General features: G+C 40.0%; 1 protein-coding gene across 4 annotated transcripts in view; it reads right to left on the reverse strand.

The window, feature by feature from the left end:
- Positions 1-1,440: 1,440 nt before the first annotated feature.
- The window catches only part of sim1a (SIM bHLH transcription factor 1a), a 91,897-nt gene continuing 76,250 nt past the window's right edge, over positions 1,441-17,087 (reverse strand). For 3 of the 4 annotated variants that reach the window (XM_087982535.1, XM_087982529.1, XM_087982525.1), the window contains exons 12-13: positions 4,324-5,033; positions 1,441-2,022 (exon numbers count right to left, since the gene is read on the reverse strand). In XM_087982535.1, the coding sequence (XP_087838661.1) occupies positions 1,954-2,022; positions 4,324-5,033 (779 nt within the window). In that variant the 3' untranslated portion in view covers positions 1,441-1,953. Of the gene's footprint in view, positions 2,023-2,469; positions 5,034-17,087 lie in introns of those variants that run through there. The other variant, XM_087982537.1, reaches the window with a different exon arrangement.

Here is a 17,087-nt window from a genome sequence, read left to right on the forward strand (position 1 = left end):
AGTTATACAAAACAACCAGTGGTGAGGCAGCAGCCCATTTTACACATGTCCTTCTTTTCAGGATGTTGCGCATACGGCCAAAAGACTGTTGTGATCACGACAGACCAACTTTAGCCTCGCTTTGTGCTTACCGTTCCTGGGAAATGGAACACTTCTTATTTCATGCAATAAATGCACACTGGTTAGCCAGACACGAAGTAAGGCTCTCTTTGTCAGTGCCAATGTCAGGAAAACACACCATACTGTACCACTTTGACATGCTTCTAACTTCCTTCCAACTACCTTGTGGTTTTCCCAAGTGTGATTACCAAACTTGAACAGTTATGCGCTTTGGGACAAACACCCTAGGAATTGGATTGAGACTGCTCAAACTCATTTCACATTGTACCCATATACACAGCAGAGGTTAGCTGTTGGTCTAATCATATTATAGCTAGACTATTAATCCAGAGACCTAGATAATATTCTGGAGACCTGGCCTTGAATCCTGCCATGACAGGTATTGAAATTATGAATTCAATAAATATGTGGAATTAAATATCTAATAATGACACATGGAAGTGTTATTGATTGCCAGAAAAAACCCATCAAGTTCACTGATGAACTTCAGTGGAGAAAATCTACCATCCTGCCTTGGTATGGCCTACATGTGACTCCAAAGTCCCAGCAATGTGGTTGATTCTTATCTGCTCTCTGGATAATTAGTGATAGGCAATAAAATCCTGGCACAGCTAGCAATACCCAAACCTTATGAATGAAAGTAAAGAAGCAAAGGTGAATATTATCCCGTTGGTCTGGACTGTATTTGAGCATGCACCCACAAAGCTGAATGATCACTGAGCAATATAAATTCTAAGCATTCTTTACCAAGTGGCATAAACACATGAACCACAATACAAAAGCTTCCAGAGCTTGATTCTAATTTGGCAATTCTCTCGCAACACGCTGCTTCGTGAAGTGAAATGGGCAGTAGCATCTGCAGTCCTCACTTTCTCCTAGTAAAGAATGTTGTTCCAAAGTACTTTCTTGGAGCTTAGTAAAAAGACAATTGGTCTATGACCGTTTTAAAATCAAGAACAGAAAGTGCTGGAAAAGCTCAGCAGGTCTAGCACCGTTATAGAAAGAGAGACAGACAGACAGAGTTAATGTTTTGAATCTGATGACTTCTTTGGAGCCCCAAGCTTTTGAGTTTCTTCAGCACTTTGCTTCCATTTCAGATCTTCAGCACCTGCAGTATTTTGCTTTTATTTGAGTGTTTCAAAACCAGTTGATGAAAGTCTCAATTTTCCAACACTGATACCCTTCATACTGATGTGCACAAAACTTACTGTCCAAAGAAAGTTATTAACTTTTAGCCCTTCAAAGAAAACTATAAAGTCTCTACGTTGTAAATTCCTGACTCATTACACAACCACAATGCTCATATTGCCCAGAGTGGACTCATAGAAACAAAAAACCTGTTTAATTGTAACTATGTTTCAAAACCCAAAACATTCTTTCTTCACATAATAAATACATTTTATGCACATGTACTTCAAATGTTATAACTATTTACAATATAAATAAATCTAACAGGAAACACTTTACAGGATCTTAGGGATTAACTATACAAATAATAGTCATCTATATGAATACACAAAAAGAACTTGGCACCATTTTACAATTGTATTCACATCAACATGTACTACAAGGCTACCAACAACTGTACACTGTTAAGTGGTGGGTTGCAGGCAGAATTTTATCAGAACAGTAACATTTCCAACAGAATATCACCGGATTTTTTAAAATCAGGACATCAAGACAGAGAAAGCAAGGCAGACCCTAATCTATCCATGAATAAGCACCCAGCCTCCTGAATAAACAGAAACTCTATATTGTTCAAAATATCAAATGCCATTACTGGTGCTTCAAGGGCTGTTGCATGGTCCAGCTTTCTTGTCACGTGATTTCTTGTCATTCTTTGTATGGTATTTTGTGACCTGCTGTAGTATAGGGCTGATAAAGTATGTCTTTGTTTAGCTTCTGAAGTTAGAAAGAAATTAATTGCATAAGAAAATTAACTCTCAGTAGGACAATAATTTAATCGCATACATCGCGTTCCAGTTTCAGTTCAGAGTTCCAGTTTTTTTTGTTATTATTGGAAAGGCAATAAGTCAAATTTTCTGGGCTTTGACCATAACTGTAATCTCAAGTCATGCACTCAATTATTTACAGTTTAATCTATTAAAACAATAATGGAACAAGCCAGGAACTGTACAGTTTAAAGGCAGAACACCTGCCAAAACATGGAGCTGGCTGATCAGTGGAACCTAGCAAAAAAAAGTGAAGATATTCAATAGGATCTTATTGAATGGAAAACATCATGTTCTCAATCGTATTCTTGACTGTTTAAAAGAATATTGGGGATGATCCAATTCTCTTCATAATAGGGACTCACTATAGTTTCTGTCATGTACAGAGAAAGAACTATTGAGGCTTTTAAGTAAAAATGACTTTCTAGTTTGAAAATCAATTACCATAGAAACAGAATACAGTTCTGTAGCATTCTGGCCTGCTTTTGCCATTTGTTTCAGTCCATTTGACTTGTTCCTTTTCTACCCATTTTTACTAGCTGCTATGTCAAACTGAACAGGCAGTTTCTAAGGTAGAGAACCACAAGCTAATGAGCCCTGTTACAAGCCACCATGCAGGCTTGTCATTCAGGCTGAGCTGGCTTGTCAATCTGAAAAAGGCTGACTGAAAGGGACTTGCAAATTCATCATAAGATTACTCAAATTCAAGGCAAGTGATTTTAAAAATCTGGCAAACTGGATTTCCTGTACACAGCTGGGTCTGGATGGGAAAACTTGATAGAAGATTAGATTTGTGAGCAAACTCCTTTTTCCTTTATTGGGCACAAATTTTCTTTTAAAATGACAAGTTCAAAAGTGGGCTTTTGAAATAACCTATTCAGAAATGTTATTGTACATGTCTGGGGCTGGTGGGACTTGAACCTGGGCTGCCTAGCCAAGAGGTAGAGACACTGCCACTGCACCTCAAGATACCTTGAAAACTGGACTTGTATTCTTATGGAAAGTAGATACTTAAGGAAAGGCATTTGCAATGGGAACAAAAATAGGCCTAACTTTACAGGTGTTTCAATATTTTGAGTATAACCAACAGAAAAAAAAATCTTTTTTTGTGTAATTTTTCCTTAAGTGTTGGTCTATGGCTTTCTTTTGTTAATTGCTGGAACTGCCATCATTCTGTGTGAACAACTCAGCAAAAGAAAGCAACGGCCTTGTAAAACGTGTTAAATACCTTGTGAAAAAAAGACCCGCTGTGTGCCAAGTAACTTCAATTCAATTCAATTTGTTTAGTTGGTTCACTGCATTTATTTCTCCAATTGCAAACACGAGATTTCCTGTCTCACAAGCAAGCGTTTTGGTACGACTGGAAAGTGAAATGAGCCGATGGATGTTAAAGTCAAGTGCCCATCATTCTTCACTGCTACACTCATAGACTTTGATGCCAACGTTCAAACTGTTCTTTGATACATGAAAGCTTTCATAAATCTTTTCCTTTCCATGTTAACCAAGTCCTTTTAAGCAACATGTGGCTGATTCAACATAATTTAGCCCTCAATGTTCAGCTATATAAGTGACTCGTGAATTAACTTATTGAAATGAGGTGCTGCCAACCAGCCAGCTCGCCATTATGATATTACCTTAGGCTGGTCAGCGAGATGTAATTCCCAGTCTGCCAGTTTATCACAATCAATACTTTGCTTTTAAAGTCAGGAATTATTCCACTTGAATCTGTGCATTGTAGAAGGTTAAATTATTCAACCCTGTCTTAATACTCCTGCCAGAATGCTTTAGAAAAACTTTCATTAAACGCATTGAAATACAACCCAAAATAGATCCTATAGCCTGGTTTATATTTAACTCTGATGTAACTGACTCACCATTTAATGCAGATTATACCATGGGGTGGAGTGGGAATAAGAGGGGAAAAACTTTGTGTGCTATGTGTAGCAAAATTGTAAACGCCTTTCAAAAAAAAATCATATTTATGATTTTGCCACAAATAGAAAAGAGGAAAGCTTTCCTGCCCCACCGGCCTTATTGATTAACCTAAAACGTGTAGTGCATACACTAGATTGACTGTCAAGCACAGCAGAGTGATAAACCCGGTTCAGTGCCCATGTGCAAGCTGGCACTGGGAATACAAGTGCAGCTTCAATGTTTCCTTTAAATCCAAGTTGCTGCTCTCTTCCTGCTTGCTATCTTTCACCCTAACTTCTACTACAGTGAAACATCAGCTTCCATTAGTAATAATTACCGTGGTGCTCTTGTGTACATGGGTTGGATCCTGTTGCATTCGGAAGTGAGAGGTCACGTCAATGTGAGTGCCATTGCAGCCCAGAGAATAGTTTTTAATGGCTTCACTATCATACAGGTGCTCAAAAGCATAGCCAGTCAGTGCATAGGCATGTTTATCAAAGTACTGTCGGGGATGGGTGGAGTAATAGTTCGGGGACGATGCACAGTTCCCCCCTGTTTGATGAGGAGACATGTCTGACGCTAGGTAGTCCTTATTTAAGGCTACATTTGTCTTTGAAACTCGATCTGAACTAGGGCTACTTATTCTTGAGAGTGAAATAGGGCTGCCATTGTATTCGTTTTCATGAGGGCTGACGATCTTCCCATCTCTTTGTTGGAGGTGATCACAGCGAGAGATGTTAGACATTGGTGGAGCACGACACACAACACTGGTCATTTGTTGCTGTTGGTAGCTTACATTAAAACATGCAGCATGGAGCTTGCCTACGCCATTCATTGGCGGTAACTGATCCGAGGTAGTTTTTCTCATTTGCAGCCTGCTCTCCTCTTCTTTGATCATTTGCTGTGTTGCTCTAATCAGAGTCTCGATTTTACTTGGCTCATGTGGACTACTCTGGTACCTCTCATTGTGGTACCTGTCCCCGGATTCACTGGCAGAACAAGGATCTGGTGAACTGACAACGCTGTCTTCATCCCAATGTCCTCTTCCTGCAATGAAAGATAACAACAGCAAAATAAATAATATCCCCAGAATAAGCCCAGAACTCATTGTTGGAAATATTAGCCGATAATTGTTTAATGCTCATGAAACACTTGGTTTTCCTCTGCAATCTTTTAACTGAGACACTGAATTGTCGATTCTACAACGGTGGATAGAAAAAATGCTAAAACGTCATATTAAACAGCTATCTGCCAATATCAGGTGCAGCAGAATTCAGCTGCACTGCTTGAATGAATTTATTCCACGTGTTCAGCAATTATTTCAAGGATATAAGTTAATAAACAAAGGAACTGGACTTCTTCTGTCACTGAGCCAGTCAGCTGCCCAAATATCACTTGAGGAAGTCTATAACTCAGAATTTGCTAAAGTAGGGAATTGCTTGGCATGTGTGTCTTCCTACATCCTTGAGCTTCAAAAATGCTTTACCCATAATGTTATTGGCTGTACAAGCTAATAATGGCACAGCAAAGATCTTGGCCAACACTGTATATCCTTCATGAAAACAGAAAGTTCTGAAAATACTTGCAGGTCAGAAAGGATATATGGAGAAACTTGAAACGTTAACTCTTTTTTTTCCCCTTCGTGGATGCTGCCTGATCTGCTGAACATTTCATTGTTTAAATTTGTATTTCAGATCTGCTCATGTTTCCCATATTTTGATTTTGTATTAGTGGATCTCCTTAAATATTGTCAGAGTTGAGCAGAAAGAGAGGAAGGGCTGACAAATGGGATGAATTGGCGTGGGTAGATTTAACATCAACTCAGGCATGGATAAAACAGAATGAAATAAGAGAAAGGGTAGAGAAAAGAGATAGAAAAAGAAGTAAGAAATAAAGATCATTTTAAATTTGACATTTTTAAAAATCTCCTAAAACAATTCACCATCTAAAGGAATGCAACTCTCCAATTTCAATTAGTTAATTTTAGGGGAAGAAGAGCTGGTTGGCAGTCTTAACAATTATCACACCACTAAACATTCTGTCCCTATTTACCAGGCAATTAAAGTAGAAATCCAACAACTTTATGAAAATCCAAGACATGATTATCACATGCTAGTAACTTGTAGCAATTCACAATTCTTGGAATGTCTCTTCCTGTCTGTAAATTTAAGGATAATTTTCACATTGATAATAAAAATACGAGTATAATAATAAAAATTCATTGGTTAAACATTGTTGTTTCTTACAGTTAATTCTAAACTGGAAAGCAAGGGGCAGCTTTTGAATTGTCACAGCAGTTCTTATAAATTAGTTTGTATTTTGTTACATAAAAATGACGTGTTACACATCACTTAAATTAATGTTGATTATTATCATATTCATGCCATCTGCATTTCCTGACAAAATGCTCTATAATTGTGTTGTGACAGAGGAATTCAAACCATCAATTGGTCTATTGTATCATTCACCAGATAAATAATTCAGAGACTGATGGATTCAATTTACTTTCTGATTCCCCCTTAGCTTAAGGTTTCAAACTATGGTACATGAAAACAAAGAAGCTGATAATATAACAGCATAATTGGGTGCATTGCCATCTGGTTGGTGAATGCAAAGAGATGGACTGCATGCAAAGCTCATTAAAGTCCCAATTGTGCTGTAAATTCTCACTGCAAAGGCAAACTGTTTGAAAGTAATTGGAAAATTACATTTGGCTTGAGCACATATTTTTAAAGACACATTCGGAACTCTTTTCAAGAATAAAGACAACTTGCTGTTTAATTATTTTAGGTACATAAGAGTACAAGTGCCTCAGTTCCAATTTGTAACACTGTACACTGACAATTAACCTTCCAATTACTTTAAACAGGTTAATAACTCTAAAAGTATCATCAAGGAATTTTAGCTAAATGCATTAAGCATTTCTAAGCTAATATTAACACTGACTGATTTCACAGCATGATTCAAAGTATAACCAGTAGATTTCGTCTTTCCAGTTATTGCCTCAGACAGACAGACCTGTTAATAAAGTTGTGATTTGCCCTTGGCTGTGATCTTATAGACATACAGTTGTTCCAGTGTATATCTTCGTAGAACAGTTTTTTCAAGTCTTCTGCAAATTGAATAACCATCACCCCAAAGCAAAATATTGCAAATGCTGCTGGAAATTTGTAAAAATAATAAAGTGCTGGGAATACTCAGCAGGTCAGACAGCATTTGGGGACAGAGTTAAATTTCAGCTTTACCTAGCACATGGTAAAAAATGGTTGTGGCAATTGAAGGTCAGTCATCTCAGCCTCCCAACATCCCTGCAGAAGTTCATCAGGGTAGTGCCCTAAGCTTTACCATCTGCAGCTGTTTCGTTAATGACCTTCCCTCCACTGTAAGGTCAGAAATGGGGAAGTCCACTGATGATTGCACAATGTTCAGCACCATTCACAAATCCTCAGATCCTGAAGCAGTCAATGTCCAAATAGAATAAGACCTTGAAAATAGCCAGACTTGGACTAACGAGTGGCAAGTAACATTCATGGCACACAAATGCCAAACAATGACCACATCCCACAAGAGAGAATCTAACTATTGCCCCTTGACATTCAATAGCATTAGTATCACGGAATCCTCAGTTATCAACATACTGGGGTTACCCTTGACCAGAGATTAAACTGGATTAGCCATATAAATACTGTGGTTACAAGACCAGATTGGACTGCTGGGAATCCTGTGGTGAGTAACTCACCTCTTGACTCCCCAAAACCAGTTCAACATCTACAAGGCATAAGTCAGGAGCATTCAGAATTCTCCCTGGTTGCCTGGATGAGTGCAGCTCCAACAGCACTCAACAGCACTCAAGAAGCTTGACATCCTCCATGGCATAGTTAGTTGATTGATACGATATCCTCAAACATCCACTTGCTCCACTGCCAACACTTAGTAGCAGTAGTGTATATCATCAAGAAAATGTATTGCAGAAATTCTCCAAAGACCCTTTAACAGCAGCTTCCAAACTCACACCATCATGCTCTAGAAAGTCAAGGGCAGCAGATACACGGGAACACTACCACCAGCAAGTTCATTTCCAGGCCACCTACCATCCTGACTTATTATAGATGCACCATAAAACGCATCCCATCTGGTTGCATCACACCATTGTACGGCAACTACTATTCCCAAGACCAAAATAAACTACAGAGAGTTGTGAATACAGCCCAGTTCATCATACAAACTAGCTTCCCATCCACTGACTTAATTTACACTTCCTGCTGCCTCAGGTAAGCAACCAACATAATCAAAGATCCCCCTCACCCCAGTAATACTCTTTTCCACCATCTTACATCAGGCGGAAAACATGAAAGTTTGTATACACGTATAAATTGATTCAAGAACAGATTTAAGAACAGCTTCTTCCCCACTGTTATCAGACTTTTGAATGGATCTCTTTAATGTTAATGTCGGTCTCTCTCTGCATCCTCTCAGCAGATGGAACATTGAATCCTGTACTCTGTTCTGTTATCCTGATGCACTTGTATAGTACAATCTGTAAAGCACATAAGACTTTTCACCATACCTTAGTACGCATGACAGTAATAAATCAAATCAAAGTAGGTTTCTGATATTTCTAGCAATTCCATTCCAACACGCTATTAGTTTGAACTCCTTTACAGCCCTGGATATCATTTCCTCTAGGACATGAGAACCTCTAGACTTTTAAGAAGACAAGAGTGATCTGCTTTATTGAACCATCGTAGTCCATTTGACGCAGACACAACTACAATTCTTCAAGGAAGGGAGTTCCAGAATTTTGACCCAATGACAAAGAAGGAACAGGGATATAGTAAGGATGGTGGGGACTTGGAAAGGAACTTGCAAATGGTGGTGTAGTCTCACAACTGCTGGCTTTGTCCTTCGAAATAGAACTTGTCATGGGTTTTGAAGAGGCATCTCAGGAGACTTAGTGAATTTCTGTAGTGCATCTTGTAAATGGTATGCACTGCTGCCAGTGATTACTAATGCAGAAGCGAGTGAATGTTTGTGGATGTAGTGCCAATCAAGTGGCTACCTTGCCCTGGATGATGCAAATCTTCTTCAGTGTTGTTGGTACTGCACTTATCCAGGCAACTGGGGTGCATTCCATCACATTCCTGACTTGTATCTTGTAGCTAGTAGAGAGGCTTTTGGAGTCTGGAAATGAATTATTCACCACATGATCCCTCGCCTCTGAGCTGCTCATATGGCCAATGTATTTAGATGGCTAGCCCAGTTCAGTTTAGTCAATAGTAAACTCCACAATGTTGGTAGTCAGTTATTCAGCAATGGTAATGCTATTGAATGTCAAAGAACGATGGTTAAATTCTCTCTTGTTGGAGATAGTCATTACCTACCATGAATGTTACTTGCCATTGTCAGCCCAAATCTGTGTATTATCCAGGACTTAGTGAGTTTAGACATGGACTGCTTCTATATCTGAGGAGTTATGAATGATGCTAAACATGATGCAATCATCAGCAAACATCTCCATGTTCTTATAGTGGTCCAGGACACTACACTGAAGAACCCCTGCAGAGATATCCTGGAACTGAGATGACTAACCTCCATCAACCACAACCATCTTTTTTTGAGCCAGATAGAATTCCAACCAGAAAATTTTCTCCAGATTCCCACTGATTCTAATTTTACCAGTGTGCCTTGACACCACACTCAGTTAAATGTGGCAAGGCCTGTACATCATCTTCAAGGCATAAGTCAGGAATATGTTGAATACTCTCCATTTGCAAATCAACTTGCAGGAAAGACACTCTCTCTATCACCAAGGGATCCTGGCTCTATTGTGTACCAGCTAAAAGATGCAGTGGAGCATCTCACCAAGATTTCTTCACAGTATTTCCCAAACTTACAACCTCTACCACCTGGAAAAACAAAGGCAGCAAGCACATGGAAATGCTACGACTGCCAACTCCCCTCCAAGTCACAGATATTCTGACTTCAAGCTTGATCACTGTTCCTTTAAATTTGAAGGTGAAAATCCTGAAAGTCGCATCCTAACAGCACGAGACCACACTGAAGGCGGTGGTGCAATAAGGTCAACATCAGTTAGGGATGGGTGAAAATGTTGCCCTTGCCAATAGTGTCAATAGACAATAAACAATAAGTGCAGGAATAGGCCATTGTGCCATTCCAGCCTGCACCACCATTCATTATGATCATGGCTGATCATCCTCAATCAGTATCCTGTTCCTGCCTTATCTCCATAACCCTTGATTCCACTATTCTTGAGAGCTCTATCCAACTCTTTCTTCAATGAATCCAGAGACTGGACCTCCACTGCCCTCTGGGGCAGAGCATTCCACACAGCCACCACTCTCTGGGTGAAGAAGTTTCTCCTCATCTCTGTCCTAAATGGCCTACCCCTTATTTTTAAGCTGTGTCCTCTGGTTCGGGACTCACCCATCAGCGGAAACATGTTTCCTGCCTCCAGAGTGTCCAATCCTTTAATAATCTTATACGTCTCAATCAGATCCCCTCTCAGTCTTCTAAACTCAAGGGTATACAAGCCCAGTCACTCCAATCTTTCAACATAAGATAGTCCCGCCATTCCAGGAATTAACCTCGTGAACCTATGCTGCACTTCCTCAATAGCCAGAATGTCTTTCCCCAAATTTGGAGACCAGAACTACACACAATATTCCAGGTGCGGTCTCACCAGGCCCCTGTACAGCTGCAGAAGAACCTCTTTGCTTCTATACTCAATCCCTCTTGTTATGAAAGCCAGCATGCTATTAGTTTTCTTCACTACCTGCTGTACCTGCATGCTTGCCTTCATTGACTGGTGTACAAGAACACCCAGATCTCTTTGTACTACCCCTTTACCTAACCTGACTCCATTTAGATAGTAATCTGCCTTCCTGTTCTTGCCACCAAAGTGGATAACCATACATTTATCCACATTAAACTGCATCTGCCATGCATCTGTCCACTCACCTAACCTGTCCAGGTCACCCTGTAATCTCCTAACATCCTCCTCATATTTCACCCTGCCACCCAGCTTTGTACCATCAGCAAATTTGCTAATGTTACTATTAATACCATCTTCTATATCATTAATATATATTGTAAAAAGCAGTGTTCCCAGCACTGATCCCTGCGGTACCCCACTGGTCACTGCCTGCCATTCCGAAAGGGAGCTGTTTATCACTACTCTTTGTTCCCTGTCAGCCAACCAATTTTCAATCCAAGTCAGTACTTTGCCCCCAATACGATGCGCCCTAATTCCCTGAGCGAATAAAAAAAATTTATCATGTCTTTAAGGTCATCTGATTGACAAATTAGATGGAAGATCTTATGCATAACGGAGGACCTATCCATGAGTTACAATTTTCTACTGACAGACAGAACATTGTCTAATTTTTTCCTTTCCATGTTCTCTTATTTGCCAGGAGTGAGCCTGAGAATTCATAGATATCTCAGAGAGCTTCAATAAATGTCGTGCAGCTGATGCAAATAAAAGAAATTTTTTTAGCATTTAACAAATGTAAACTGGAAATGCTTCTATAAAAAAGCACAAACAGAGATACAGTGACATTTTAACCAAGTGCCAAGTAAGTACAAAAATCAAAGATTGAACATAGATTTGAGTACTTGGCTTATAATCAAACAACAGGTTAAGAATTTCTCTGGTCACTTTGTACACTGACACTGCAGCATGCATTTTCATAGATTTCCTCTGTTTACTATTTAGACAAAAAAAATCACATGAAATAAAAAAAACTTTGTGATATTGCTACAGGTAAACAGTGGAATAAATTTTACTCCAATATCAGACATGGTCACCATTTTGATGTAAGATATCAAATCAAATAAATGATGAGAAAGATGTTAATCAGGAATTGTGCAACTCAGCTTGATGTTTACATAAACATATCATTGCTAATGTCTTGAAAATATCCTCCAGCCACAGCAACACAGATCTGGAAGAGATCCAGCCTTATTAATAATTAAGTTGAAATGAACCAGAAAGTGTTCGTTGTGTTAGATAGCGTCAAATGAATCAATATGAGAATAATTCACATCCAGCTGGTGTGAGAATCAGCCAAATATTGTGCAAGCTTTGAGGAGCTGTGCAGATCTGGTTTTCTTAGGAAAGCTGGACCTGCTTTCTTGTCATGTTTCCAAAGGCAACACAAGAAAGATTAGTATTCTGCATTTTCTTTAGAACAGCCCGTAACCAAAGACCTACTCCATTTCTTTGCTATTTTAAATTTAATCACATGTTAGATAGATATTACCATCGTTTATGAAGTGCTGGAAAGATAAGGGCATGAACTACTTAAGAAAAAGACTGAAATAAAATAACTTCACCAATCCTCAGGAGATCACACCACAATTTATAATCACTTCGAAATCACTTTTGTTTGTAGGCAAATGCAGCAGCCAATTTACACACAGGATAGTCTCACCAATGCTCTGAACTAAAGAACACGAGGACAGGAGTAGGCCATTTGTCAAAACATAGAAAATAGGAGCAGAGTAGGCCAACCAGTCTTTTAAGCCTGCTCTGCCATCCACTATGATCCTGGCTGATCATCCAATTCCTGTTCCCACTTTCTCACCTTACCCTTTGACCCCTCTAGCCCTAAGAATAATAACTACCACTTTCTAGAAAACATTCAATAATGTGGTCTCAATCACTTTCCATGGCAAAGAATTGCACAGGCTCGACACTCTCTGGGTGAAAAATAATGCTCTTCATTTCAGATCTAAATCGCCTACCCAATAACTTTAGACTGTGACCCCCCTGGTTCTGGACTCCACAGTCATAGAGTCATAGAGATGGCTAGAACAGAAACAGACCCTTCAGTCCAACTCACCCATGCCGATCAGATATCCTAAATTAATCTAGTCCCATTTGCCAGCATTTGCCTCCTATCCCTCTAAATCCTTCCTATTCATATACCCATCCAGATGCCTTTTGAATGTTGTAATTGTACTAGCCTCCACCACTACTTCTGGCAGCTCATTCCATATGTGCACCACCCTCTACATGAAAATGTTGCCTCTTAGGTCCCTTTTAAATCTTCCCTTTCTCAACTTAATCCTATGCCATCTAGTTTTGGACTCCCCCACCCCAGGAAAAAGACCTTGTCCATTTACCTTAACCATGTATCGCATGATTTTATAAATTGCTATAAATTCACTCCTCAGCCTGTGATGCTCCAAGGGAAAATGGTCCCAGCCTATTGAGCCTCTCCCGAAAACTCAAATCCCCCATACCTGGCAATATCCTTGTAAATCTTTTCTGAAACCTTTCCAGTTTCACAACACCATGGGCGGCACGGTGGCGCAGTGGTTAGCACTGCTGCCTCACAGCGCCAGAGATCCGGTTTCAATTCCCGCCTCAGGCAACTGACTGTGTGGAGTTTGCACGTTCTCCCCATGTCTGCGTGGGTTTCCTCCGGGTGCTCCGGTTTCCTCCCACAGTCCAAAGATGTGCAGGGTCAGGTGAATTGGCCATACTAAAATTGCCCGTAGTGTTAGGTAAGGGGTAAATGTAGGGGTATGGGTGGGTTTCGCTTCGGCGGGTCGGTGTGGACTTGTTGGGCCGAAAGGCCTGTTTCCACACTGTAATCTAATCTAATCTAATCTAATCTAATCCTTACCATTAGGAGGGACACCAGAACTGCATGCAATATTCCAAAAGTGGCCTAATCAATGACCTCCTAACTCCTATACTCAATGCACTGCCCAATAAAGGCAAGCCTACCAAATGCTTTCTTCATTATTCTGTCTGCCTGGGACTTCACTTTCAAGGAAATATGAACCTACATTCCAAGGTCTCTTCGTTCAGCAACACTCTCCAGGAGCTTACCGTTAAGTGTTTAAGTCCTGCCCTGATTTGTCTTTCCAAATTGCAGCACCTCACAGTTATCTCAATTAAACTCCATCGGCCACACCTCAGCCCACTGACCCATCTGACCAAGGTCCCACTGTACTCTTAGGTAGCCTTTTAATCTGTCCACTACACCACCAACTTTGGTGTAATCCGCAAATGTACTAACCATACCTCCAATGTTCACATCCAAATCAGCGACATGGTGGTTTAGTGGTTAGCACCGCTACCTTACAGCGCTGGGCACCTGGGTCCGATTTCAACCTTGTGCGACTGTCTGTATTGCACACTCGCTCTGTGTCTGCATAGGGTTGCTCTGGTTTCCTCCCACAGTCTAAAGATATGTAGGTTAGGTGAATTAGCCATGCTAAATTGTTCAGGGATGTGCAGGTTAGGTGCATTAATCCAGGGTAAATGTGGGATGGGGTTTAAGTCTGGGGAGATTGGTCTTTGGAGGATTGGTGTGGACTTGTTGGGCTGAAGGGCCTGTTTCCACAGTGTAGGATTTAAATTCTAATTCTAATCATTTATATAAATGACAAAAAGCAGTGGACCCAGCACTGTTCATTGTGACACACTGCTGGTCACAAGCCTCTGCTCTGAAAAGCAACCCTCCACCACCATGCTGTCTTTTACCTTCAAGCCAACTCTGTATCCAAATGGCTAGTTCTCCTTCTATTCCATGAGATCTAATCTTGCTAACCAAATAGATCACGCCCACTGTTCTGGGCTCATCAATCCTCTTCATTACTTGTTCAAAAACTCAATCATGTTAGTAAGACACAATTTCCCATGCATAAAGCCATTTGACCATGCCTATTCAGTCCTTGTCTTTCCAAATACATGTAAATCCTAAACTCAGGATTCCTTCCAACAACTTGCCCACCACTGATGTCAGGCTCACCAGTCTATAGTTCACTGGATTTTCCTTACCAGCTTTCTTAAATAGTTAGCAACACTTTAGTCAACCTCCATACCTCTGGCACCTCACCGGTGACTATCAATGATACAAGTATCTCAGCAAGAGTCTGGAAAAGCACAGCAGTTCAGGCAGCATCTGAGGAGCAGTAAAATCGATGTTTCGGGCAAAAGCTCTTCATCAGGAATGAAGGGCTTTTGCCTGAAACGTCGATTTTACCTGCCCGAAACGTCGATTTTACTGCTCCTCAGATGCTGCCTGAACTGCTGTACTTTTCCAGCACCACTAATCCAGAATCTGGTTTCCAGCATCTGCAGTCATTGTTTTTACCTATCTCAGCAAGGGGCCCAGCAACCTCTTCCATAGCTTCCCATGGAGTTGTAGGGTACACCTGATTAAGGCCTGGGGATTTATCCACCTTTATGCATTTTAGGATGTCCAGCACTTCATCCTTTGCAATTTGGACATTTTTCAAGATATGGCTATTTATTTCGCAACATTCTGTATCTTCCATTTCCTTCTCCATCGTAAATATTGATGCAAGATACACATTTAGAATCTCCCACATCTCCTGCAGTTCAACACTTAGGTGACCTTGCTGATCTTTAAGGTGCCCTATTCTCTCCCTCATTACACCTTTGCCCTTTATGTATTTGTAGAATACCTTTGGATTCTCCCTAAACGTATCTGCCAAAGTTATGTCATGTCCCCTTTTTTCCCTGCTGATTTCCCTCTTAAGTATACTCCTACTGCCTTTAAACTCTTCTAGGGAATCGCTTGAGTTCTGCTGTCTATACCTGATGTATGCTTCCTTGTTATTCTTAACTAAAACCTCAATTTCTCTAATCATCACACATTCCCTACAGTTACCAGCCTTGCCCTTCACCTGAACAAGAACATATTTTCTCTGGACTCTCATTATCTCATTTTTGAATTAGGAACACCCATTCTGCAACTACCTTGCATCTACCTTGTCTAGTCCTTTTGGAATTTTATACATTTCTTGGAGATCTCCCCTCATGCTTCTCAACTCCAATGAATATATTCCTCATTGATATGATATTTCTTCATACATTAGTCCTGCCATTACAGGAATCAGCCTGGTAAATGCTTGCTGCACTCTCTCCAAAGGCAAAACATTCTTTCTCAGATAAGGAGACCAAAACTGCACACAATACTCACCAAGGCCCTGTACAATTGCAGCAAGAAGTCCCTACTCCTTTCATTATGAAAGCTGTTTACACTATGTGGCCCCCCAGCGCCTTTCAATAAGATCACAGCTGCTTGTCAACCTCACCTGCACCCTTCTGCACTCTCCCCATCTCTCATAATCTCCATTCATCTGTGTTTTGAACATACTCAACAGATGAGTATGTACAGTGTCTCAGAGAATTTTAAAGATTCACAATCCTTTGAATGAAGAAATTTCTCCTCATCTCCATTTTAATTAGCTGCTCCTTTATTTTGAGATTGTGACCTTTAGTTCTAGACTCCTCAGCTGGGAAAACATACTCCCAGTACATGCCCATCAAGTTCTTTATTCATTTTTATATTATGAAGGAGATCGCTTCTCATCCTTCTGAATTCTATGGCATATGGGTCGAGGTTACTCATACTCTCATCATAATACAAACTATTAATTCTAGGAATCAGACAACTCAAGGTTCTGGGGTAGATTTATCCTTCCTTCGATAAGAACAAAAAAACTGGACACAGTATCCAAGTATGGTCTCTTTAAGACCTAATATAATAGTAGTAAGTCTTTGATATGCTCATACTCCAATCCTGATGTAATAAAGATGAGCATGCCATTTGCTTTCCTAATTTCTTGCCAGATCTACACGGTATTCTATTTATTTTGTGTACAAGAACGCCCTTCTGAATCCCAACATTTTCCAGCAACTCCCATTTAAATAAAATGCTGTTTTCTATTATTCCTGCCAAAGTGGATATGTTGACACTTGCTCATCATATGTTCAATCTGAATATTTTTCTGAACTGATCCATATCTTTGTATTCTCCTCACAGCTTACTTTCTCACCTAGATTTGTATTCTCAGCAAACTTGGATATAACTGATCGACACCTCTAACTCACTGACAGGGATTGTGTAAAGACCATAACATTTCATTTTCCTTTACTTTTGAGTGGTGGACCAAAATGTGAAAAGGATACTGTTTTAAACCACAGAAACTATATAAGGAGGTGTTGCAGTGTTGTAACAAGTTACTGTATCTCTTCGTGAGTCATATTTACATGGAAGGGCAGTGGAAGAAGATTGCTGGACTCAACATCATCAT

Source organism: Chiloscyllium plagiosum, unplaced genomic scaffold (genome assembly GCF_037043375.1).
Source record: "Chiloscyllium plagiosum isolate Xiang-an unplaced genomic scaffold, Cpla_swu_hap1 HiC_scaffold_3, whole genome shotgun sequence".
Taxonomy (NCBI): Eukaryota; Metazoa; Chordata; class Chondrichthyes; order Orectolobiformes; family Hemiscylliidae; genus Chiloscyllium; species Chiloscyllium plagiosum.